At 42.5% G+C, this 26,401-nt stretch overlaps 1 protein-coding gene across 1 annotated transcript; it reads right to left on the reverse strand.

Moving 5' to 3' along the window:
- Positions 1 to 220: 220 nt before the first annotated feature.
- Positions 221 to 26,265, reverse strand: LOC149434918 (uncharacterized). The gene is made up of 5 exons (XM_089663222.1): positions 26,157 to 26,265; positions 17,350 to 17,580; positions 4,138 to 4,194; positions 3,883 to 4,045; positions 221 to 534 (listed from the first exon to the last, which is right to left on the reverse strand). Exons 1-5 carry the CDS (start codon positions 26,206 to 26,208, stop codon positions 339 to 341), a joined length of 699 nt encoding a protein of 232 aa, XP_089519348.1. The 5' UTR covers positions 26,209 to 26,265; the 3' UTR covers positions 221 to 338.
- Between the last annotated feature and the right edge of the window lie 136 nt (positions 26,266 to 26,401).

Consider the following 26,401-nt stretch of genomic DNA (forward strand, 5'->3'; position numbering starts at 1 on the left):
TTTAACAAATCTTGGGATATCAGCCACACAAGGAGTGCCTTGTTTTCAGTGAGTGTGTCTTGTGTGTATACTGTGTGTATGTATATATATATGTATGTATGTGTACAGTATGTATGTAGGTATGTAGATATATAGATATGCAGGTATGTAGATATGTAGATATATAGATATGTATGTATGTAGATATGTATGTATAGAGATTTATTGTTTAAAATATTAATACATATTGAAAACTTTATTTACATGAAGTCAATATCTTCTACATGTGTATCTAAAAAACCCCCAAAACAATCCAATATCATACTTTAAGTACAAGACAGATGTAACCTGAAATGTGGCTAATCGATAGACTCATAGAATGTTTCATTACGTGGAGCCGGTCGGTGCTTTATTCTGTGCAGGTAGATTCCCAGAGCGATGGTGATGATGACAAGGACAGCAAGAGCAACTCCTCCACCGATATACAGGGCGAGCTTCGATATCTTCCCTCTGCACCGGTTGTCTGTGTATAAATAGAGGTCTGCCCCGGGACAACTGGTGATATAAAGTACTGTTTCACTCTCAATTTTTGAAAATGACATTGATATCTATAGAGAAAGCAACATTAGGGTGGAAAAAGCTGGTTTATAAAATTGAACTGTGGCTGGCAGGTCCCCTAGAGGACTTGCCAGAATGTACACTATTTAGGTTTGGTTCACATCTGTGCGGGTGGTTCCCTGCAGATCAGCATGAAAATCCGTGCAGCCGCACCACCCGCACAGAGAAATGGGGACCCGCGGGAGGGTGCCATTAGTTCTAATGGCACGCCGCCCGCACTGGAAGACGCAACCATACTGGGAACCGAGGTTCCCGTGTGGGCTGCGTTTTCAGAAGAAGGGCAGGGACTTCTTCCCTGCATGTCCCAGGCACGGGAGTCCATTCAAATGAATGGGCTCTCGTGCCTGCGCAAAATGTGGCCCGCACGGCCGCAAATATGTGAACCAGAGCTAAAGGAACAGACATCTGTGAGGCTGAGGTAGTTACCTATACTGGCCTACAGCTGAACTTCTCAGAGTTTAGGTTCATTCATTTTCCATAATACTTACCGTAATGAAGTTACCATCCTACAGAGTGGTCACAAAAATGTACAAGAAGATAAAAGAAGATACCCCTCATAGACCAAACACAACGTTATTACATGGTCCAGCAGGCTAGTAGGACACATGAAGCCACCCAGGAGAAATATACATCCATGTACACTCACCGGCCACTTTATTAGGTCCGCCTTGCTAGTACCGGGTTGGACCCCCTTTTGTCTTTAGAACTGCCTGAATTCTTCATGGCATAGATTCAACAAGGTGTTGGGATTATTATAAGCACTATCCTGCTGGAAGTAGCCATCAGATGATGGGTACACTGTAGTTATAAAGGGATGTCCATTCTCCTCTGACCTCTGACATCAACAAGACATTTTCATCCACACAACTGCCGCTCACTGGATATTTCCTCTTTTTCGGACCATTCTCTGGAAACCCTACAGATGGTTGTGCAGAAAAATCCCAGTAGATCAGCAGTTTTTGAAATACTCAGACCGCCCATCTGGCACCAACAACCATGCCACATTCAAAGTCACCTAAATCCTCTTTCTTCCCCATTCTGATGCTCAGTTTGAACTTCAGCAAGTCTTCCTCACCGCATCTAGATGTCTAAATGCATTGGGTTGCTGCCATGTGATTGGCTGATTAGCAATTTGTCTTACCAAGCAATTGAACAGGTGCACCTAATAAAGTGGCCGGTGAATGTTTATTAAAGTGTTACTAAACCCACACTGACATAGAGACATTTTTATTCCTCCTGTCCACTGACATAGGGGCATTTATATTCCTCCTGGCCACTGACATAGAGACATTTTTATTCCTCCTGGCCACTGACATAGAGACATTTTTATTCCTCCTGTCCACTGACATAGGGGCATTTTTATTCCTCCTGGCCACTGACATAGAGACATTTTTATTCCTCCTGGCCACTGACATAGAGACATTTTTATTCCTCCTGGCCACTGACATAGAGACATTTTTATTCCTCCTGTCCACTGACATAGGGGCATTTTTATTCCTCGTGGCCACTGACATAGGGCAATTTTTTTACTCCCACTGATCACAGATGATGGGACATTTTGTACTCTCATTGAACACCAATGTAGAGCATTTTTATGCCCAGTGATTTCTTTGATGGGGCATTTTTGTACTCCTACTTAGTATAGTCCAGCCCCCAAACCATGTGACAATCAGTAATTTGGCCTCTTGTTTAACATGTTAGGGGGCCTTTTCTGTAGACCAACTTAAAACTGAACTCTGGTCTAAAACAATACTGAACAGACGCCTGTGTATTCCTGCTTAAAGTGGTGATATGTCTAAACATTTTACCTTAAATTATTCTCTGCATGAAGTAAAAAAAAATGCCCCACTACCTGTCCTACCCCACTTTGTGTGTTTGTGCCCAGAATCCAGACTTTTAGAGTGACCCTGTCACCACAGGGTCACTTACAAAAAAACCCCCAGCCCTGCTGAAAAAGTAGCACTGTACTTACCTTTCTGGTTGCCTGTGTCCTTAAACACTGCCAGTAAAGTATTAAATACCGGCTCCCCCACTATGTGCAATGACTCCTCCTGGTAGCTGGTAAGTCCTATAATAACTTATGATCTGATGTGGTGGGAGCAGGGGCGGACTGACCATTTGGAAACTCCATGCAGGCTCCATCTTCGCAACATTGCCAAGATACGTACCTTCCTCACCATTGACACCACCAAACTTCTAGTACACTCCCTCATCATCTCACGCCTTGACTACTGCAACTCTCTTCTCACTGGCCTACCCAAGTGCAGGCTCTCCCCGCTCCAGACCATCCTGAACTCAGCGGCTAGACTCATCCACCTCACCACCCGCTCCACCTCTGCCACCCCCCTCTGCCACTCCCTCCACTGGCTCCCGATTGCCCAACGCATCAAATTTAAACTCCTAACCCTGACCTACAAAGCCGTTCACAACACTGCCCCTGACTACCTCACCAACCTGATCCCCAAGTACCGCCCTACCCGTACCCTTCGCTCCTCACAGGACCTCCTTCTATCCTGCTCCCTGGTCTCCTCCTCCCATGCACGACTGCAGGACTTCTCCAGGTCCTCCCCCATCCTCTGGAACTCACTGCCCCAATCCATCCGACTGTCGCCTTCCCTCCTCACATTCAGGCGCTCCCTCAAAACCCATCTCTTCAGGGAAGCCTACCCCACCTTCACCTAACGGCCATTCTCCCTCTTTCCTCCCACCCCTCATTCCCCTCAGCCACTTCATTCCCCTCAGCCACTTCCTACTGTACCTTTACCCCCTCTCACCTAGATTGTAAGCTCGAAAGAGTAGGGCCCTCTTACCCCTCGTACGTTGTTTGTTGTTGTTGTACTGTGCCATGTATTGTCCCCCCTCTATTGTACAGCGCTGAGCAAACCCTTTGGCGCTATATAAACTCGTAGTAATAATAATAATAATAATAACACGGGCACTGCCCGAGGGCCCGGGGTCAGTAGGAGGCCCCATGAGATGCCCCTGGTACCTTTTTCATAGGCTTTTTTGAGTTTGGGCAAGGACACAGGGGCCCCATGATCCCCTATTGCCCGGGGGCCCCATGAGTTGTCAGTCCGCCCCTGGGTGGGAGGGGTAGGTTTTCACATTCCCAGAGGAAGAGAGCTGGAGAGCAGTGAAGTTGTGGTGTTTCAAGACACACTCTGCTGGAAAAGTAAGCATAATGCCTTTTACATACCTGGTTATTTTTTTTTTATTACCCCATGCTCTCATTTTAAGGCTTTGCAAGTGCTTTTTGAGTGAGTTGGATGGTTACTTAATACTTACAAGCACTGGGGGCCAATAACCTGGAGTTGACACGTGCCCCCATTACAGTGGAAATAATTTGGAGACATTAGATCACAATGAGACACACAGACTACACCATCTGAAGTCAATAGTGGAGAGTAGAATTCCTGATATCCATCTGGAACAACATTTCTACAGATATCTGGAGAGAAAGAAGACACCACAAGTAACACCTCTGACATTTGACATTTGTGCATACAGGTTGTATACAAGAAAGTGAAGCACTTTAAATACCTTCCAAGAGGTTTGGAAAAGACATCCCAACAATGACGAAGCGCGTTGTGGCTGATTCTATAAATGAGGAACACAAAATAGTGCTGTTAGCATTTAAAAAACATTAATGCAATATTGGACATTGAGATATATATATATATATATATATAAATATATATATATATGCACTGTATATACATGGATTACATTATATTGTGTTTAATTTTATTGTATTTTTCACCAGCAAGCCATTTATGAGGCTATATTTAACCACTGACTGCAATATCCCAAATTTACAGTATAAAGGTGTCTGTGTATAAAATGTTCATTGTGTGGAGGTGACAAAAATGCGCACATACATTTAGATGGAAAATCGCTGTATTTTCTCATATATATATAGACACCCGCACGCACACGCACACGCACACACACACACGCACACGTTAGCACTTCCGCCTGGCAGTACTCGGGTCATTGGTTCAAATCCCAACCATGGCACCACCTGACTGGAATTTACATGTTCTCCCTGTGCCTGTGTGGGTTTCCTCCGGGTACTCTGGTTTCCTCCCACACTCCAAAGACATGCTGGTAGGTTAATTGGATCCTGTCTAAATTGTCCCTAGTATGTGTATGTATGAATGTGAGTTAGGGACCTTAGATTGTACACCCCTTGAGGGTTAGGGACTGATGTGAATGTACAATATATATGTAAAGCGCTGCGTAAATTGATGGCGCTATATAAGTACCTGAAATAAATAAAATCCTATGTTGTTAGCACCACCTAGTGGAAATCATGCATTTTTTTTCCTTATTGAGCTATTTAAGGATAAAAATGCATTATGGCCACTAGGTGGCGCTGACGAAATGGCGATATAGGAACTACATATATTAGAGAAAATACAGTGATTTCGGACCTCAATATATAAAGATGTCGATGTATAAAACACACGATGAGTAGATATGACAAATCTGCACATTTAGAATGAAAATTGATGTATTTACTCTAATATGAGTAGTTCCTATATTGTCAGTGTTTTGTTATGTTTTTGAGGTTGTATTCGACATGTGCAAAGAGAGAACACACAAATACTTATGAGTATAATATTTATTAAAAGTAATGAAAAATACAGATAAAGAAAATATAACAAGAATACTTAACAAAAGATGCTGTTTCTGCCACGGGTCCCTCCAATTATCTGGCACGGCACACAGGTGACTACAGACCAGGGGCGGACTGACCATTTGGAAACTCAGGCACTGCCCGAGGTCAGTAGGGGGCCCCATGAGATGCCCTTGGTACCTTTTTCATAGGCTTTGTTGAGCTTGGGCAAGGACACGGGCCCCATGATCCCCTATTGCCCGGGGGCCCCATGAGTTGGCAGTCCACCCCTGCTACAGACGCATGCTTAATGCAGCTTTGAGACACAACAAATATTTCCAGTCTAGCTGTGTGTTATGCACTGGACTTGTGTATAACAAATCGACAACCTGCCCCCCCCCCTTGCAAACAGCATGATGACTTTCTAAGTAGAATGGCACATTCCTGAAAGGAGAGCAGTTGTCTGACTTGTCCATATAGCCACATTCCTTTGTTATTCAAGGTAATCAGACTTTGCCCTCGTATAGCCTTTTAACCAAGGCTTGGAGGGATTCTTAAACATTTGTGAGGCCAATAATAATAAGGAAATATGTAACTTGCAGTTTTCCAACCAGTCAGTGCCACCTAGAATGCATTTTTTGCCCATAAATACCTAAATCAGGATAAAAGCACATTAAGGCCACTAGGTGGTGCTGACAATTCTGGAACTACAGTGCAGGAAATGCGTATTTGATCCCCGGCTGATTTTGAATGTTTGCCCCTCACAAAGAAATGATCGGTCTAAAAATCAAATGTTCGGTGTATTGTAACACTGAGAGACAGAATAGCAACAAAAAATTCACAGAAATGATCTATAGGTCAGCCTACAGCTGACCTAAAGGAGCTTCACTCGCACATCCCCATCCACACCTGAAAGAGTGAACCGACGCGGACCTATTTCCACGCTGTTGAGCCCAGCAGATGATCTCGGCCTGGTGAGGCCTACCACCGCCTACCATGACGCGACCCTGCCCGGACCTGAAGCCCATCTGTCTACCCCCCGTGAGTACAGCCAGCGTGGGAGAGGGCCCGTCTGCCGATTCTGTGATCCCCCAGTCCCTACTACACCCATCTCCCACAGCGGATGCCCACCCCTCACAATCTTTTCTAAATCTCATCTCCACCACCTGGGAAACACTTCCACAGCTGACGTCCACCCCTCATCTCCTCAAGCCAAACCTCACCCTACAATCTGGGACTTGCACAAACTGGAACTTGTAGCTTGAATACAACCATGCTACTACCCCCCTGTCCCGGCTCTGGGTGCCATGGATCCCCTGGGACTAGTACTACCCTTGTCCACAACTTATCTAACTGACCTCAACCCATCCTGAACCTAAGCATGAGAACTCTAGCTGCAGGAAGATACAACAACGAGATACTCTACTGCACACTAGACTATCTGCAATCAAGCACCCTGAGAAACTTTCCACCACACTTGACCGCCACTCCGTATACCTTCCTAAAATGCCTCCTTTACTCCTCATACTCCTCGCCTCCGTTCCCAAAATCTTTTTTCTATATCCCTCTGCTCCTCCCAAACAACTGTACATCGCACCTTCACTGCTTCCATCTCCCTACTACGGCTCTCACCACCTCCTCTTGATACTTCACTCTCCCACTGATCCGAACGCCATCACTGGTAGACATACGCGCTCTTGTACATCCCGCTCCCATGCCACCTTTCTCACCCTTTTTCTTCTCCTAACCACTGGGGACATCTCCCCGAACCCTGGCCCACACACAAGACACCCTCTTACTTCCACGAACTGCCGCAACCCCCTCAATCTAATACCTGTCCCTTTGCTCCCCAAAACCACCTTCCCGTTTTCATGTGCACTCTTGAACGCCCGATCGGTTTGCAGCAAACTCACCGCCATCCACGACCTCTTTGTCTCCCACTCCCTTAACCTCCTAGCGATCACCGAAACCTGGATCCAAGCTACTGACTCCACCTCCCCTGCGGCACTCTCCTATGGAGGTCTTATCTGGACCCACTCACCCACACCCAGCGGTCGAAAAGTTGGTGGTGTTGGTATGCTCCTTTCACCGCAGAGCACCTTCCAAATCCTCCCAAACCCTCCCTCTCTATCCTTCTCCTCCTTCGAGGCCCACTGCATCTGGCTATTCTCTCCAATACACAAATACACTGAGTTAACTCACTATTTCTGATCCTGTACACTGTGGTTTTTACAATAAACAAAACTTTAAGGGCTACAACGACGGTGCAGATCACTTTTATTGATATTACTACGGCTGTGAGATTGCAGATCGGGCACCCATGAGCTCTATTGATGCTGGATTGATTGGGCAGCAGCACTAAACATTACTTTTTTATTGCACTTGCCATTAACCCCTACCTTAACATGACTATTCTCTTGCTTATTCCCTAGTGCAGGGGTTAACCAAACTATGGCCCTCTAGCTGTTGAAGTACTACAAGTCCCATCATGCCTCTGCCTCTGGGAGTCTTGACTGTGGCTGTCAGAGTCTTGCAAGGCCTCATGACACTTGAAATTGCTCAACACCTGGAGGGCCATAGTTTGGAGACCCCTGCCCTAGTGTTACAGTCTTTACACCGTAGCTTTTCTGTCCTCCATCATCAATAGGTGGGGAGATCCTGAGGGCTGCAACCTGGTACCAGTCTTCAGCAAAGAGCTCTAGGGACCATTGCAGCTTCTACATAGTTACATCTGGTTGAAAAAAGACACAAGTCCATCCAGTTCATCCAATGGAAAAAACACACAAACACAAATAGAAAACCTTCATATACACAATCCTATACCAACAGTTGATCCAGAGGAAGGCAAAAACACCCCATTAAGCATCATCCAGGATGCTCCTGCAGGGGAAAAAAATTCCTTCCTGACCCCCAAAGAGTCAAGCAGATATTCCCTGGATCAAGTTTACTTATAAATATTACTTCAATTAAAGGATACGTTCACCTTTTGGACAAAAATAATAAATGCACATTTTTTTGCAGGTAAAAAGTGTGCATTTATTATTATTGTCCAAAGAAGCCTGGTAAGCATTGCACCAGTGATCAGTAGATCACTGATGCAATGCAGGTCTCCTGCAGACCTGTCAGAATATCTGTTGTACGGGATATACGAGCAAGCAGATATACTGACAGGAAACTTCATTGAAAACTACAAGCCCACAGCCGCTAAGGCTGTCTGGACTTGTAGTTCATTCATTCACGGAAGTCCATGAATGAATGATATGGCCGTGTGTGTGGAGCTCCGCACAGCCATGCTTTTTTAAAATCTGACAGATACTACGGGGAACTTCTCCCCTTACTATCTGTCAGAGGGAGGGGGGCGGCAGGAGCGGCTGTAGCTATGGGAACATGTTACATGTTCCACCCTAAAAACGAGTGGAGCAGGTAACATGTTCTCGAAGGTGAACTTATCCTTTAAGGAAAAACAAACATTGGACCGCAGTCCACGTACTTTATAAGCACACCAAATCTATTAAAAATGATCACAATCTTTAATATTGCACAATTAAAAATTCATTAAGATCACATTAAAAATAAAATGTGGTAGCATCCTGCACCCTAATGTCATTTATGGTGGTGGCCCCCCACTATAATAAGAGCATACAGTGTGCAAATCAATAATACATGATACAGATATAATTTATCCAGGGGTTACCACCACCATTTACATAGAGCTCAACATGTTTCGCATATATCGCTGCTACAGGAGCAAAGGTGCAAAGATCGGACTGCTACATGTAGCATCAGCAAGGGGAGATCCCAAAATTGGTATGCCACAAAGACCAGCTCGGTCCTCCAAGGGCAAAAGAGATAAACTTCAGTTATGTATCAAGAAAGGAGGGGGGAGGAGAAAAAAGGGGCAGCGGTCACTTCTGTCTATATATAAAAAGTCTTTCAGAGAAACATCTCAGCACATTTGAACCACCACAGAAAGACCACTGGCTCTTATACAAGGACCATCAAGGACGCATACACATAGTTAGGGCTTGATAGACTGGGGGTCCATATAGACAAATAAACTAGTACACTGTAAAGGTACAAGGTTCATTCCTCCGGGTATCTGTGTAACACAAAGAGTATCCTGGGATCCCCCAGATAAAGTCCATGGACCACAGTTCAATGTTTTGTTTTTTTTAGTTGATCTGATTCTAGGATGGGACATGTTGATATCAGTTAACGAGCCTGGGGTTTTCTTTTTTTTTTTCTTCCACCCTCCCATGTCTCATTTCCATTTTTTTAAATTAACTAAATATTCGTACCCAGTTATATTCTGTGTATCTAGGAAAAAATCCAGGCCTTTTTTAAAACAATCTACTAAGCTGGCCAGAACCAGCTCTTGAGGGAGTCTATTCCACATTTTCACAGCTCTTACTGTGAAGAAACCTTTCCGTGTTTAGAGGTTAAGTCTCTTTTCCAGACGTAAAGAGCGCCCCCTTGTCCTCTGTGATGACCTTAAGGTGAAAAACTCTACACCGAGTTCATTATATGAACCACTTGTTTATTTATACATGGTGATTATATCCCCCCTTATATATTATACATGGTGATCATATCCCCCCTTATGTATTATACATGGAGATCATATCCCCCCTTATATATTATACATGGAGATCATATCCCCCCTTATGTATATACATGGTGATCATATCCCCCTTATATATTATACATGGAGATCATATCCCCCCTTATGTATATACATGGTGATCATATCCCCCTTATATATTATACATGGTGATCATATCCCCCCTTATGTATTATACATGGAGATCATATCCCCCCTTATGTATTATACATGGAGATCATATCCCCCCCTTATGTATTATACATGGAGATCATATCCCCCCCTTATGTATTATACATGGAGATCATATCCCCCCCTTATGTATTATACATGGAGATCATATCCCCCCTTATGTATTATACATGGAGATCATATCCCCCTTATGTATTATACATGGTGATCATATCCCCCCTTATGTATTATACATGGAGATCATATCCCCCCTTATGTATTATACATGGAGATCATATCCCCCCTTATGTATTATACATGGAGATCATATCCCCCTTATGTATTATACATGGAGATCATATCCCCCCTTATGTATTATACATGGTGATCCTATCCCCCCCTTATGTATTATACATGGAGATCATATCCCCCTTATGTATTATACATGGTGATCATATCCCCCCTTATGTATTATACATGGAGATCATATCCCCCCTTATGTATTATACATGGAGATCATATCCCCCCTTATGTATTATACATGGAGATCATATCCCCCTTATGTATTATACATGGAGATCATATCCCCCCTTATGTATTATACATGGTGATCCTATCCCCCCCTTATGTATTATACATGGAGATCATATCCCCCTTATGTATTATACATGGTGATCATATCCCCCTGATGTATTATACATGGAGATCATATCCCCCCTTATGTATTATACATGGAGATCATATCCCCCTTATGTATTATACATGGAGATCATATCCCCCCTTATGTATTATACATGGAGATCATATCCCCCCTTATGTATTATACATGGAGATCATATCCCCCTTATGTATTATACATGGAGATCATATCCCCCCCTTATGTATTATACATGGAGATCATATCCCCCCTTATGTATTATACATGGAGATCATATCCCCCTTATGTATTATACATGGTGATCATATCCCCCCTTATGTATTATACATGGAGATCATATCCCCCCTTATGTATTATACATGGAGATCATATCCCCCCCTTATGTATTATACATGGAGATCATATCCCCCTTATGTATTATACATGGAGATCATATCCCCCCTTATGTATTATACATGGTGATCCTATCCCCCCCTTATGTATTATACATGGAGATCATATCCCCCTTATGTATTATACATGGAGATCATATCCCCCCTTATGTATTATACATGGAGATCATATCCCCCCTTATGTATTATACATGGTGATCATATCCCCCCTTATGTATTATACATGGAGATCACATCCCCCTTATGTATTATACATGGAGATCATATCCCCCCCTTATGTATTATACATGTTGATCATACCCCCCCTTATGTATTATACATGGAGATCATATCCCCCCTTATGTATTATACATGGAGATCATATCCCCCCTTATGTATTATACATGGAGATCATATCCCCCTTATGTATTATACATGGAGATCATATCCCCCCCTTATGTATTATACATGGAGATCATATCCCCCCTTATGTATTATACATGGTGATCATATCCCCCCTTATGTATTATACATGGTGATCATATCCCCCCTTATGTATTATACATGGAGATCATATCCCCCTTATGTATTATACATGGTGATCATATCCCCCCTTATGTATTATACATGGAGATCATATCCCCCTTATGTATTATACATGGAGATCATATCCCCCCTTATGTATTATACATGGAGATCATATCCCCCCTTATGTATTATACATGGAGATCATATCCCCCTTATGTATTATACATGGAGATCATATCCCCCCTTATGTATTATACATGGAGATCATACCCCCCCCTTATGTATTATACATGGAGATCATATCCCCCCTTATGTATTATACATGGAGATCATATCCCCCTTATGTATTATGCATGGAGATCATATCCCCCCTTATGTATTATACATGGAGATCATATCCCCCCTTATGTATTATACATGGAGATCATATCCCCCCTTATGTATTATACATGGAGATCACATCCCCCCTTATGTATTATACATGGAGATCATATCCCCCCCTTATGTATTATACATGTTGATCATACCCCCCCTTATGTATTATACATGGAGATCATATCCCCCCTTATGTTTTATACATGGAGATCATATCCCCCCTTATGTATTATACATGGAGATCATATCCCCCTTATGTATTATACATGGTAATCATATCCCCCCTTAATCTCCTCTTCTCAAGAGAGAATACATTCAGTTCCTCTAATCTTTCCTCATAGCTGATCTCCTCCATGCCTCTTATCAGTTTAGTAGCCCTTCTCTACACTTTCTCCAGTTCCCCAATATCCTCCTGGGGAATTTACACCATCAGTAGCTCTTGTGAAGACCAGTTGGTGCTTAGACTCTGTGCCTGGGGTATCACATAATTTTATCATCATCCACAGGTATGAGGTTCGGGTTCAGGTCTGCTGTGTGTTTTGAGGAAAACCCCACCAGTTTGCAGTTTGCAAACCTGGCAAACTAATTCAGATGTTTGCTTGCCCAAATGCATTGTAATGATGATCCACTGTAAGGGAGGGGAGCAGAGCAAAGAAATTGTGCCCCCACTTCCTGTACCAGATCAGGCCACTTGCCTTTTAACATTGGTGGGATACTTTGGAAAGGGAAGGGGATAGTCTCCTTTTTTAGAGCCAGTCTTAAAGAAGAAGGACAAGGGCCTCTTCCCCAACTCCAATGTCCCATGATGGGGGAAATATAGGGGGGGGGCTTATTGTGGAGTCTGGAAGCCCCCAGATATCCATTCCCACCCAGGAGAATGAGATACAAGAGTGCATCATCATTGGGACAACAGTGATTTTCAAGGTTAGAGACTTGTCTGCTCGCTCTTTCAAGGTATTCCCCAATGTTGAAAGGCATGTGGCCTGGTCTGGTACATTAAGGGGGGGGGGGGTGCACGCCCCCCCTTTATTGTCTGCCTAAGCTGAATGCCTATAAAAGGATCTGGGTGAAATAATAACAGGAACCCCGTACTGTTTTTTCCACATTTTTAAATTAAAGTGGCTTTACACATTTAGGCGGGATACTTCTGAACGATGGAAATTGACTGCTGGAAAACGTAGGTAAAAAAATGTCTGTTTAGTCACGTTTGCATACCATGTTTATGCACGTTTATGTGCATTTGCATTTAGAAGCATTTTTTAAAGATAAGCACAGGAGAACCTCCCAAATGCCCAGAATGCACTGAAAAGTGGTAAATTATTAACTATTTCAGACTGTTTCACAGAAATACAGAGAGTAGAAGCAGAGATAGCAGTATGTGTTGACATTAGCTTAGGTGTGAGTTGCTCATTAACATTTCTTTTGTTATCAAGGGTGGGAAAGGTGTCTGGTGGCGGGAGTCATTAAGGTCACCTGGCAGGGGGTCTTCAGGAGGAATTTGAGATGTGAATGGTCATTAACGTATCTTTTGTTTCCAAGGATGGGAGAGGTCTGAGGTGTGAATTGGTTATTAACATATCTTTTGTTTCCAAGGGTGGGAGAGGTCTGAGGTGTGAATTGGTCATTACAATGTGTGTAAGCTTGGTAGGAACATCCTGTGTGCAGTCTTTTGTCCATCTGAACACCTTGAAAACGCTTTGCATGCATTTTTCATGATAAAAAAAGGCTCTGGACAGCATTGGGAACTGGAAGAGTTAAAAGAAAATTGCAAAGTCTTATAAACGCGATTTGCCACATTTAGCCGCGTTTACAAGCGTTTGAAACACTGATAAAATTGACTGCTGAAAGCAAGTTTTCTGCGTTCAAAAAAACAACTGTAAACTCAACTGCCTGTAAATGACTGTAAGCGACGATGTGTACATGGACACATAGGGAAACATTAGGGAGAGATCAGGAGCTGCTGAAAAAAAAAAACGCTGAACAGTTCCTAAATGTGAGTTTATCAGCTGCAGTGTACATGAGCCCTTACTTTAAAAAATGACAGGAAAAAACAACATAGAGTTCCCCTATTAGAATTCCACCCATACTTTCATCCAGGCATGCGTCCAGGGTGGACAGGAAAGAAGGTTACAAGCAGGGGCGGACTGACCATTCGAGCACTCGGGCACTGCTCGAGGGCCCGGGGTCAGTAGGGAGCCCCATGAAATTCCCCTGGTACCTTTCATAGGCTTTTTTGGGTGTTTTTTGAGTGTGGGCAAGGACACTGGGGCCCCATGATCCCCTATTGCCCGGGGGCCCCCTGAGTTGTCAGTCCGCCCCTGGTTGCAAGCATTCAAATCTCCCTCTCTCCTGAAACTGGGATGGTACTTTACATGGGGAGGGTGTAAAAGCCTCCCCCCTAGCTCTGAGGAAGGGGGTTTATCTCCCAGAACGCATCAGCTTATCCCTATCAAGGGTACAGCGTTGTATTGACTGTCACTGCGGACCACATATTCTGCTTTTAATTTCCGTTGGTCTGTGAGTATACATCCATTTGTCTATTAACAAAAATGTGGTGTACCACGGTAATGCACGATGAGAGTGCGCCCTTGTCTGCTTTTGTTAATTTAAGCACTTCAGTGTGAAATGCATAAACATGTTTATAACCTCTTGTTGTTTTTGTATTTGATATTTTTTCCATAAACTTCCTGACCCTTTCATATGCTACTTCCGTACTTCAGGTACTTCAACCTCCCTGGTGGTCTAACTAATCAATATTTTTGAATATCAAAAGCGGTACATTGTTTTGCATGGAAATTAGTTGTTTTATATTGTATGGCCTGTAATTCTTAGGAATAACTTACTTAAATCTGTCCAAACAAGAATTTAGTAAACATTCCGGGTATGATAAAGCTTGAAACATGAAATCATAAATAATAGATATTATAATAAATAATTATAAAAAATAATAATAATAAATTTAATTCAATAATATAATCAAACCAAAAACACTGAAATTTGAAATAGAGCGCCAAGTTCGCACATCGCTGAGCTCAGTCGCAGAATCGTTTTCAGTGTCTGATGATGAATTTCCCCCACGGATCATTTTCACTCAATTCTGCAAGTGGTTCTGATTTACTATCGCTGTTCTCTAGCCGGTCTAAAACCGCTTTTGACCTAAAGGGACGCTTTTTGGACGCCATGGACGTTTCTCAGTTTCCAGGCAGAAAGAACAGTAAAAATGCAGGCAGGGCGCAGGACAAAGCGCTAAGGACAACATTTTGGTGAAGTGGTTTGATACAATAATGTAATACTAACAGATTACAATGTATTGTGTGTATGTCATATTTTACTTTTTTAAATCTCCCGCCGGTTCTACCCCCCTACGTCCCGACGCTCACAGGGAAGGGAACCCGTGAGAAGGATGCCGGCACAATGGGAACACATCGGCCGGAGGACACAGCGGGAGGACATCGTGGGATTGCAGGACAAGGTAAGGATCGGGGGATCTCAGGAGAAGCATTACAATGTAATCTCGAGTGTGGCTCGGGGTTAATGCTTTTGGTACTGTAAATTAACCCTAAGTTACACTCGGGATTACCGCTTTAGGGTGCACTAAAAAAGCGCAACTCTTTGTTCTGAATGCTACAGAGGCTAGCATCAGCAAATGGCTTCCATGTTCATATTCCTACAGCTATAATCAATACTAGGTCACAGGTCTGTGACCGGGAAGCAGATTGGTGAAACCGTTATTTTACACACCTTTACAGCTTTACAACTACAGTGCATTCAGAAAGTATTCACAGCGCTTAACTTTTGCCACATTTTGTTATGCTACAGCCTTATTCCAAAATGGATTAAATTATTTTTTTTCCTCAACATCCTACAAACAATACCCCATAATGACAACATGAAAGAAGTTTGTTTTGAAATCTTTGCAATTTCCTAAAAATAAAAAATGAAAAGAACCACATGTACATACGTATTCACACTCTTTGCCATGACACTCAAAATTGATCTCTGGTGCATCCTGTTCCCACTGATCATCCTTGAGATGTTTCCACAACTTGATTGGAGTCCACTTGTGGGAAATTCAGTGGATTGGACATGATTAGGAAAGGCATAAACCTGTCTATATAAGCTCCCACAGTTAACAGTGCATGTCAGAGCGCAAACCAAGCCATGAAGTCCAAGGAATTGTCCATAGACCTCCGAGACAGGATTGTATCAAGGCATAGATCTGGGGAAGGGTACAGAAAATTTCTGCAGCATTGAAGGTCCCAATGAGCACAGTGGCCTCCGTCATCTGTAAATGGAAGAAGTTTGGAACCACCAGGAATCTTCCTAGAGTGGGCCAAAATGAACGATGGAGGGAGAAGGGCCTTAGCCAGGGTGGTAACCAAGCACCCGATGGTCACTCTAAAAGAGCTCCAGTGTTTCTCTGTGGAGAGAGAAGAACCTTCCAGAAGAACAACCATCTCTGCAGCACTCCACTAATCAGGCCTGTATGGTAGAGTGGTCAGACAGAAGCCATTCCTCAGTAAAAGGCAAATGGCAGCCCGCCTGGAGTTTGCCAAAAGGCACCTGAGGGACTCTCATACCATGAGAAACAAATCTCTCTGGTCTGATGAAACAAAGATTGAACTCTTTGGCCTTAATGCCAAGCATCATGTCTGGAGGAAACCAGATGCCGCTCACCACTTGGCCAATGCCATCCATACAGTGAAGCATGGTGGTGGCAGCATCATGCTGTGGGTATGTTTTTCAGTGGTAGGAACTGGGAGGATAGTCAGGATCGAAGGAAAGATGAATGCAGCAATGTGCAGAGACATCCTTGATGAAAACCTGTTCCGGAGCGCTCTGGACCTTAGACTGGGGCGACGGTTCATCTTTCAACAGGATAACGACCCTAAGCACACAGCCCACATAACAAAGGAGCGGCTATGGGCCAACTCTGTGAATGTCCTAGACTGGCCCAGCCAGAGCCCAGACTTGAACCCAATTGAATATCTCTGGAGAGATCTGAAATTGGCTGTACACTGACGCTCCCCATCCATCCTGATGGAGCTTGAGAGGTCCTGCAAAGAAGAATGGGAGAAATTGCCCAAAAATAGGTGTGCCAAGCTTGTAGCATCATACTCAAAACGACTTGAGGCTGGAATTGGTGCTAAAGGGGCTTCAACAAAGTATTGAGCAAAGGCTGTGAATACTTATGTACATGCCTTTTTATTTTTCGTTTTTTATTTTTAGTAAATTGCTAAGATTTCCAAACTAACATCTTTCACATTGTCATTATGGGGTATTGTTTGCAGAATGTTGAGGATAAAAATGAATTTAATCCATTTTGGAATAAGGTTGTAACATAACAAAATGTGGAAAAAGTTAAGCACTGTGAATACTTTCTGGGTGCACTGTATGTAACTGGAGAAAAACAGTACAGACTACTACTTACCTATACTAGATGTTTTGATTGAAGTAATGGTGGTAGTAGTTGGTATAGCAGTGGTCAATGTGGTAGAGGGTGTATTAGTTGTTTCAGATTGTATTCCTGTGGTTTCTTTGGTCTCAGGTGATGTAGGTATATCCGTAATCATGTCCACTATGGCAGTATGAGCAGGTACGGCTGTTCCAATAGTGGTTGTATTCTGGAGAAAGGTTGGAGTTACAGCCATTCCCTTTTGTACTGAAAGAACACAAAGATTTTTTTGTAGGACAGGAAGTTCAATTAGTTTTCATTTTCAGAAAACAAAGTGCTAAATAATATTTCTAAGAAGATGTTGGCCTATTGTTTTTTTTAAGTGGTGAAGTGATAAAACTAACACATTTTATTACTATATGAAGTTACAAATTGTATTACATGCAATGGTCATTGTTGTTTGCTACCTTTCCTGCTCTGCTTTACCAAACATCCTCTGGTATGTAGCATGAGAAGGTCTAAAATTTTGGTGGCAGCTCCCATTGAGTTATCCTCGAGTTAGGGTTCAAAGCAATGATTGATTAGCAGAAACAAGAATGGTTCTATATAGTTTAACCCTTTGAGGAACAAGGGACGTATTTGTCCCATGTTTTTAATTGCGTGTATCATCTGATTAAGAACTTAAAACTCTTCTTTTTTTTTTGGTTTGAGTCAAACCAAACAACAAACAACAAATGGATCTAGCTTTTTGCCAATTATTTCATGAAATGGCTTAGTTACAGCAACTGAAGTGTACGAACTTTAAAAACAAAAAAGTTGATTCTTTTGGCGTTCCAAAATCTTACAGTCCTCAAAGGGTTAATGAAAGAACAGGCAGGCAGTGGTGGATTATAATATGAGGGTCTGGGTCCAGAGCCCAAACTTCAAGGGGTTACTATGTCTGCCAAGTGGCCAAGTATATATATCTACCACAGGAGGTAGGTCTCTGAACAAGGCTGCAGCCACCTAGATTTCCTTATCCTCCTGCACTGGGGCAGTTCAATGCCGGCATTGTCTTTGAGATTGGAGCAGGGGCGGACTGACCATTTGAACACTTGGGCACTGCCCGAGGGCCCAGGGTCAGTAGGGGGCCCCATGAAATGCCCTTGGTACCTTTCAGAGGCTTTTTCTGGGTGTGGTTTGAGTGTGGGGGCGAGGACACAGGGGTCCCATGATCCCCTATTGCCCAGGTGCCCCATGAGTTGGCAGTCCGCCCCTGTTAGCTTGTAAGCTAGGTGTCTCATCACACAGCGGAAGCAAAAGAATGTAACATCACTTCCACTTTCTATGTGAAACATGTCACTTTCACACCTGCAAATCAAGTTGTGTTTCCATTTGTTTGTTTAACCACCAGGGCAGGACTAACCATTGGAGCACTCGGGCACTGCCCAAGGGCCCAGGGTCAGTAGGGGGCCCCATGAGATGCCCTTGGTACCTTTCAGAGGATTTTTTGGGTGTGGTTTGAGTGTGGGCAAGGACACAGGGGCCCCATGATCCCCTATTGCCCAGGGCCCCATGATCCCCTATTGCCCGGGGCCCCATGAGTTGTCAGTCCGCCCCTGGATAGGAGGTGAACTACGGACAATATGACATAAACAGAAAATAAAATCCTGATATGGGAGTAAGTTCTTCCTCACTCAATCCAAAAGAACGTAACTTAGTTGTTGATATTGATGTCATGTAGTGTTGAGTATGTTAAAAAGCATAGATGTAAATAATCCCTAAAGATTTTCCCTTCCTCTTGAATGGTATAGTGTCTCTACAACTCTTTGGATTAAGTGTAGGATCCTTTTAGAAGTCTTCAGCTGCTTTGCAAAGGTGATGTCTTAGCTTATTCTACAACTATGAACAGAATATGTAGTCATTGCCTTTGTGTGGACATGTAGAAGAGAAACTGAGTACTGTAAAAACAACTTTATTATGTACCATTTAAATTATATTTCACATTAACATTAGAATTTATTCTCCACATAGGGGATCACAGCATGCAAAGATCCCAATTACAGTTCACATGTGGAACCCTTCTTGGGAATCCTTCTTCAGAACCACATGTGACAGAATCTTAAAATAGAAGGACCAACTTCTCAATGGTGAACCATCCAGACCCAATGGAATTAAGTCACCAAAAATACAGTATGGTAGTCAAGAGGGAGAAAGAAGGGAGGATGAGGGGTAAAGGAGGGTCAGGAGGAGAAGAGATATATTTGTAGACAGTATTGCCAAGAAAACCTGCAGTCTAAACCTTTTAGATATAATACCAGAGTAAGAGTTAAATTGTAATGCCTTGCGCATCAACCCAGCAATTCCACATTTTATAGAATTTATGGGGACAATTCCTACTAGCATAAGTAAGCTTATACTGAGGTAAAATTCTATTTATAGCTGGTATTTATTTATAGCAGGTGGAGCAGAGGACTTCAATTTCAGGAGAATAGCCTTTCATGTCTAGTGGACAAGACAGTTAAGTTAGGTGTTTTGCTGACTATCTTTAAAATTTGCTTTGGATCCTTTCTGCATGCTTTGATTTAACCTAACACTGTAAGGGACTGTGTTTATGGGCATCAGGCTTGTGTCGATGTCATCAGTTTGAGACGCTTCAGAAATCATTCAGATTTTATTGACCAGTATATATGACTTGCAATTGACCTACAGTGCCTTGAAAAAGTATTCATATCCTTTGAAATTTTCCACATTTTGCCATGTTACAACCAAAAACGTAAATGTATTTTATTGAGATTTTATGTGATAGACCAACACAAAGTGGCACATAATTGTGAAGTGGAAGGAAAATGAGAAATGGTTTTCAAAATTTTTTACAAATGAATATCTGAAAAGTGTGGCGTACATTTGTATTCAGCCCCCTTTACTCTGATAGCCCTAACTAAAATCTAGTGGAACGAATTGCCTTCAGAAGTCACTTAATTAGTAAATAGAGTCCACCTGTGTGTAATTTAATCTCAGTATAAATACAGCTGTTCTGTGAAGCACGAGAGGTTAGTTAGAGAACATTATTCAACAAACAACTTTATGGAGGCCAAGGAACACACCAGACAGGTCAGGGATATAGTTGTGAAGTTTAAAGCAGGATTAGGTTATAGAAAAAATCCCAAGCGTTGAACATCTCACGGAGCACTGTTCAATCCATCATCTGGAAATGGAAAGAGAATGGCACAACTGCAAACCTACCAAGACATGGCCGTCCACCAAATTTCACAGCCCGGGCAAGGAGAGCATTCATCAGAGAAGCAGCCAAGAGGTCCATGGGAACTCTGGAGGAGCTGCAGAGATCCACAGCTCAGAGAGGAGAATCTGTCCACAGGACAACTATTAGTTGTGCACTCCACAAATGTGGCCTTTATGGAAGAGTGGCAAGCAGAAAGCCGTTGTTGAAAGACAGCCATAAGTAGTCCCATTTGCAGTTTGTAAGAAGCCACGTGGGGGACACAGCAAACATGTGGAAGAAGGTGCTCTGGTCAGATGAGACCAAAATTGAACTTTTTTGGCCTAAAAGCAAAATGCTATTTGTGGTGGAAAACTAACACTGCACATCACCCTGAACACACCATCCCCACTGTGAAACGTGGTGGCAGCATCATGTTGTCAGGATGCTTTTCTTCAGCAGGGATAGGGAAGCTGGTCAGAGTTGATGGGAAAATGGATGGAGCCAAACACGGGGCAATCTTAGAAGTAAACATGGTTCACCTTTCAGCAGGACACTGGCCCTAAACATACAACCAGAGCTACAATGAAATGGTTTAGATCAAAGAATGGTCAGAATGGCCCAGTCACAGTCCAGACCTAAATCCAATTGAGAATCTGTGGCAAAAATTTCACTTGCTGTTCACAGACACTCTCCATTCAATCTTAGAGAGCCTGAGCTATTTTACAAAGAAGAATGGGCAAAAATTTCATTCGCATATTTTTTGTAAAAATTTTTGAAAACCATTTCTCATTTTCCTTCCAATTCACAATTATGTGCCACTTTGTGTTGGTCCATCACATAAAATCCCAATAAAATACATTTCCGTTTTTGGTTGTAACATGACAAAATGTGGAAAATTTCATGGGGTATGAATAAATACTTTTTCAAGGCACTGTACTTTTCGACTTGCGGGATTTGCATTACCAATCTCTTGTATAGGAATGTAAAACCCATTAGAAATGAACAAATGCCCGTCTACCAGGCTCTAACTATATAACACTGTAACGAATGTGGCAAGTTTCACAATAAAATGTTGCAAGAACATGCCAGCCCAGCTTCTTCTAAGAATGTTGAATGTTGTATAGACTTAAAGTGCCACTCAACCCCAGACACCGCATTCACTATATCTGGTCTCCCCAGACCCTGCATTCACTATATCTGGTCTACCCGGACCCCGCATTCACTATATCTGGTCTCCCCGGACCCTGCATTCACTATATCTGTTCTCCCCGGGCCCTGCAATCACTATATCTGATCTCCCCGGGCCCTGCAATCACTATATCTGATCTCCCCGGACCCTGCATTCACTATATTCAGTCTCCCAGGACCCCGCATTCACTATATCTAGTCTCCCAGGACCCTGCATTCACTATATCTGGTCTCCCCAGACCCTGCATTCACTATATCTGTTCTCCCCGGGCCCTGCATTCACTATATCTGATCTCCCCGGACCCTGCATTCACTATATCCAGTCTCCCAGGACCCCGGATTCACTATATCTGGTCTCCCCAGACCCTGCATTCACTATATCTGGTCTCCCAGGACCCTGCATTCACTATATCTGGTCTCCCCGGACCCCGCATTCACTATATCTGTTCTCCCCGGGCCCTGCATTCACTATATCTGATCTCCCCGGACCCTGCATTCACTATATCCAGTCTCCCAGGACCCTGCATTCACTATATCTGGTCTCCCAGGACCCTGCATTCACTATATCTGGTCTCCCCGGACCCCGCATTCACTATATCTGTTCTCCCCGGACCCTGCATTCCGTATATCTGGTCTTCCCGGACCCTGCATTCACTATATCCGGTCTCCCCGGGCCCTGCATTCACTATATCTGATCTCCCGGACCCTGCATTCACTACATCCGGTCTCCCCGGGCCCTGCATTCACTATATCCGGTCTCCCCGGACCCTGCATTCGCTATATCTGATCTCCCGGACCCTGCCTTCACTATATCCGGTCTCCCTGGACCCTGCATTCACTATATCTGGTCTCCCCGGACCCTGCATTCACTATATCTGGTCTCCCTGGACCCTGCATTCACTATACCTGCTCTCCCACAGTACACAGAACATGGAAATGGAATTATTTTAGTAAATATAAACTGCTAAATACCTTTTCTCATCAGCAGTATATAGCAGTCTTGTGACCTCTATCAGTGTCCAGCAGGACACTGGTTAAAACTTGCAGGAGGAGTTTTCATTCTCCTCTGATTGTCCTGAGAGGCTTCATGACCCCTGACCCTCTGTCTAGACAGTGCTGATTGGCCCTGTGCTGATCACATGCACCCTCCCATCCAAAAACGCTCTAGCAATACACACCAAACTGAGAATGTGCAGAATGCCTCCTAGAGCTCTGTATTATCAGCATATGGATTGAGGACAGTGTAAGAAAGGGAAGACAGGATCAAACAGCCTTTTTACACAATACGCAGGATTAAACCCTTAGGTTCTACAGTGAGTATAACAAGCATGCTTTACTGCATATATAGACTGATTTTACTGTTGTAGGTTTAGTAACACTTTAACTTAATTTATTTTTTAAAAAATACACTAAAACTACATTAATTTGTGTTTTATTTTATCTGCCTGAACTCAGGCTTCGAAAACAGAATTTAAAGTAAATCTTCATTATCAACAGAAAAGATGCAGATTACATAGTTAGTCTGGCTGAAAAAAGACAAAAGTCCATCCAGTTCAACCATAAAAAAAAAACAAGTTATAGTCCTTTACCCACAGTTGATCCAGAGGAAGGCAAAAAAACAGCAAAGCGTGATCCAATTTGCTCCTGCAGGGGAACAAATTCCTTCCTGATCCCCCGAGAGGCAATCGGATATTCCCTGGATCAATTTTACCTATAAATGTTATATCCAGTTATATTCTGTGTATCTAAAAAAGAATCCAGGACTTTTTTAAAGCAATCCACTGAGCTGGCCATAAACCAACTCTTGAGGGAGTCTATTCCACATTTTCACAGCTCTCACTGTGAAGAAACCTTTCTGTGTTTGGAGATTACATTTCTTTCCCTCCAGATGTAAAGAGTGTCCCCTTGTCCTCTGTGATGACCTCAGGGGGAATAACTCTACACCGAGTTCACTATATGAACCACTGATGTATTTATACATGGAGATCATATCCATCCCCTTATGTATTATACATGGAGATCATATCCCCCCTTATGTATTATACATGGAGATCATATCCCCCCTTATGTATTATACATGGAGATCATATTCCCCCTTATGTATTATACATGGAGATCATATCCCCCCTTATGTATTATACATGGAGATCATATCCCCCCTTATGTATTATACATGGAGATCATATCCCCCCTTATGTATTATACATGGAGATCATATCCCCCCCTTATGTATTATACATGGAGATCATATCCCCCCCTTATGTACTATACATGGAGATCATATCCCCCCTTATGTATTATACATGGAGATCATATCCCCCCCTTATGTATTATACATGGATATCATATCCCCCCCTTATGTATTATACATGGAGATCATATCCCCCCTTATGTATTATACATGGAGATCATATCCCCCCTTATGTATTATACATGGAGATCATATCCCCCCTTATGTATTATACATGGAGATCATATCCCCCCTTATGTATTATACATGGTGATCATATCCCCCCTTATGTATTATACATGGAGATCATATCCCCCCTTATGTATTATACATGGAGATCATATCCCCCTTATGTGGTATACATGGTGATCATTCTCCCCCCCCCCCTTATGTATTATACATGGAGATCATATCCCCCCTTATGTATTATACATGGAGATCATATCCCCCCTTATGTATTATACATGGAGATCATATTCCCCCTTATGTATTATACATGGAGATCATATCCCCCCTTATGTATTATACATGGAGATCATATCCCCCCCTTATGTATTATACATGGAGATCATATCCCCCCCTTATGTATTATACATGGAGATCATATCCCCCCCTTATGTACTATACATGGAGATCATATCCCCCCTTATGTATTATACATGGAGATCATATCCCCCCCTTATGTATTATACATGGATATCATATCCCCCCCTTATGTATTATACATGGAGATCATATCCCCCCTTATGTATTATACATGGAGATCATATCCCCCCTTATGTATTATACATGGAGATCATATCCCCCCTTATGTATTATACATGGAGATCATATCCCCCCTTATGTATTATACATGGTGATCATATCCCCCCCTTATGTATTATACATGGTGATCATATCCCCCCTTATGTATTATACATGGAGATCATATCCCCCTTATGTGGTATACATGGTGATCATTCTCCCCCCCCCCTTATGTATTATACATGGAGATCATATCCCCCCTTATGTATTATACATGGAGATCATATCCCCCCTTATGTATTATACATGGAGATCATATCCCCCTTATGTGGTATACATGGTGATCATTCTCCCCCCCCCCCCTTATGTATTATACATGGAGATCATATCCCCCCTTATGTATTATACATGGAGATCATATCCCCCCTTATGTATTATACATGGAGATCATATCCCCCCTTATGTATTATACATGGAGATCATATCCCCCCTTATGTATTATACATGGAGATCATATCCCCCCTTATGTATTATACATGGAGATCATATCCCCCCTTATGTATTATACATGGAGATCATATCCCCCCCTTATGTATTATACATGGAGATCATATCCCCCCTTATGTATTATACATGGAGATCATATCCCCCCTTATGTTTTATACATGGAGATCATATCCCCCCATATGTATTATACATGGAGATCATATCCCCCCATATGTATTATACATGGAGATCATATCCCCCCTTATGTATTATACATGGAGATCATATCCCCCCCTTATGTATTATACATGGAGATCATATCCCCCCTTATGTATTATACATGGAGATCATATCCCCCCTTATGTATTATACATGGAGATCATATCCCCCTTATGTATTATACATGGAGATCATATCCCCCTTATGTATTATACATGGAGATCATATCCCCCTTATGTATTATACATGGAGATCATATCCCCCCTTATGTATTATACATGGTGATCATATCCCTCCTTATGTATTATACATGGAGATCATATCCCCCCTTATGTATTATACATGGAGATCATATCCCCCTTAATCTCCTCTTCTCAAGAGAGAATAAATTCAGTTCCTCTAATGTTTCCTCATAGCTGAGCTCCTCCATGCTTCTTATCAGTTTGGTTGCCCTTCTCTGTACTGTCTCCAGTTCCCCAATGTTCTTTCTGGGAATTAGTGCCCAGAAGAGCAGATTAAAAAAGCAAAATATATGCTTCTAACCTTTTTACTCATAACAATTCATTCATTAATCATAAACAAAATTGGGGGAGATTTACTAAAACTGGAGCACACAAAATCTGGTGCAGCCGTGCGTAATACCCAATCAACTTCTAACTTCAGCTTGTTCAATTCAACTTTGACAATAAAACCTGGAAGCTGATTGGTTGCTATACACATTCTGTGTGCACCAGTTTTAGTAAATCCCCCCATTGAGTCTAATGGAAGACTTACCAGCTGTTACTATCAGAATAGGGAGTAATACTTCGCTAGTCTTCATTTTCATAGCCCCGAGGGTAGGACCGATGTGAGATTCACACACAAGGATATGCTGAAATCTATTTCCAGCCCGGCCACTGCAGATACTTAAAGGTTGTTTTATTACCATCTCATGTAAATATTATGTAAATCACACACTAAAGGTCTAAGTCTGACAAGGAAAAGGACATTTTATTGTATTTTTATGATGTTCTATTCCC

The sequence above is a fragment of the Staurois parvus genome, unplaced genomic scaffold (assembly GCF_062004578.1).
Source record: "Staurois parvus isolate SC_StPar_1 unplaced genomic scaffold, SC_StPar_1.0 ptg001642l, whole genome shotgun sequence".
NCBI classification, from domain to species: Eukaryota; Metazoa; Chordata; class Amphibia; order Anura; family Ranidae; genus Staurois; species Staurois parvus.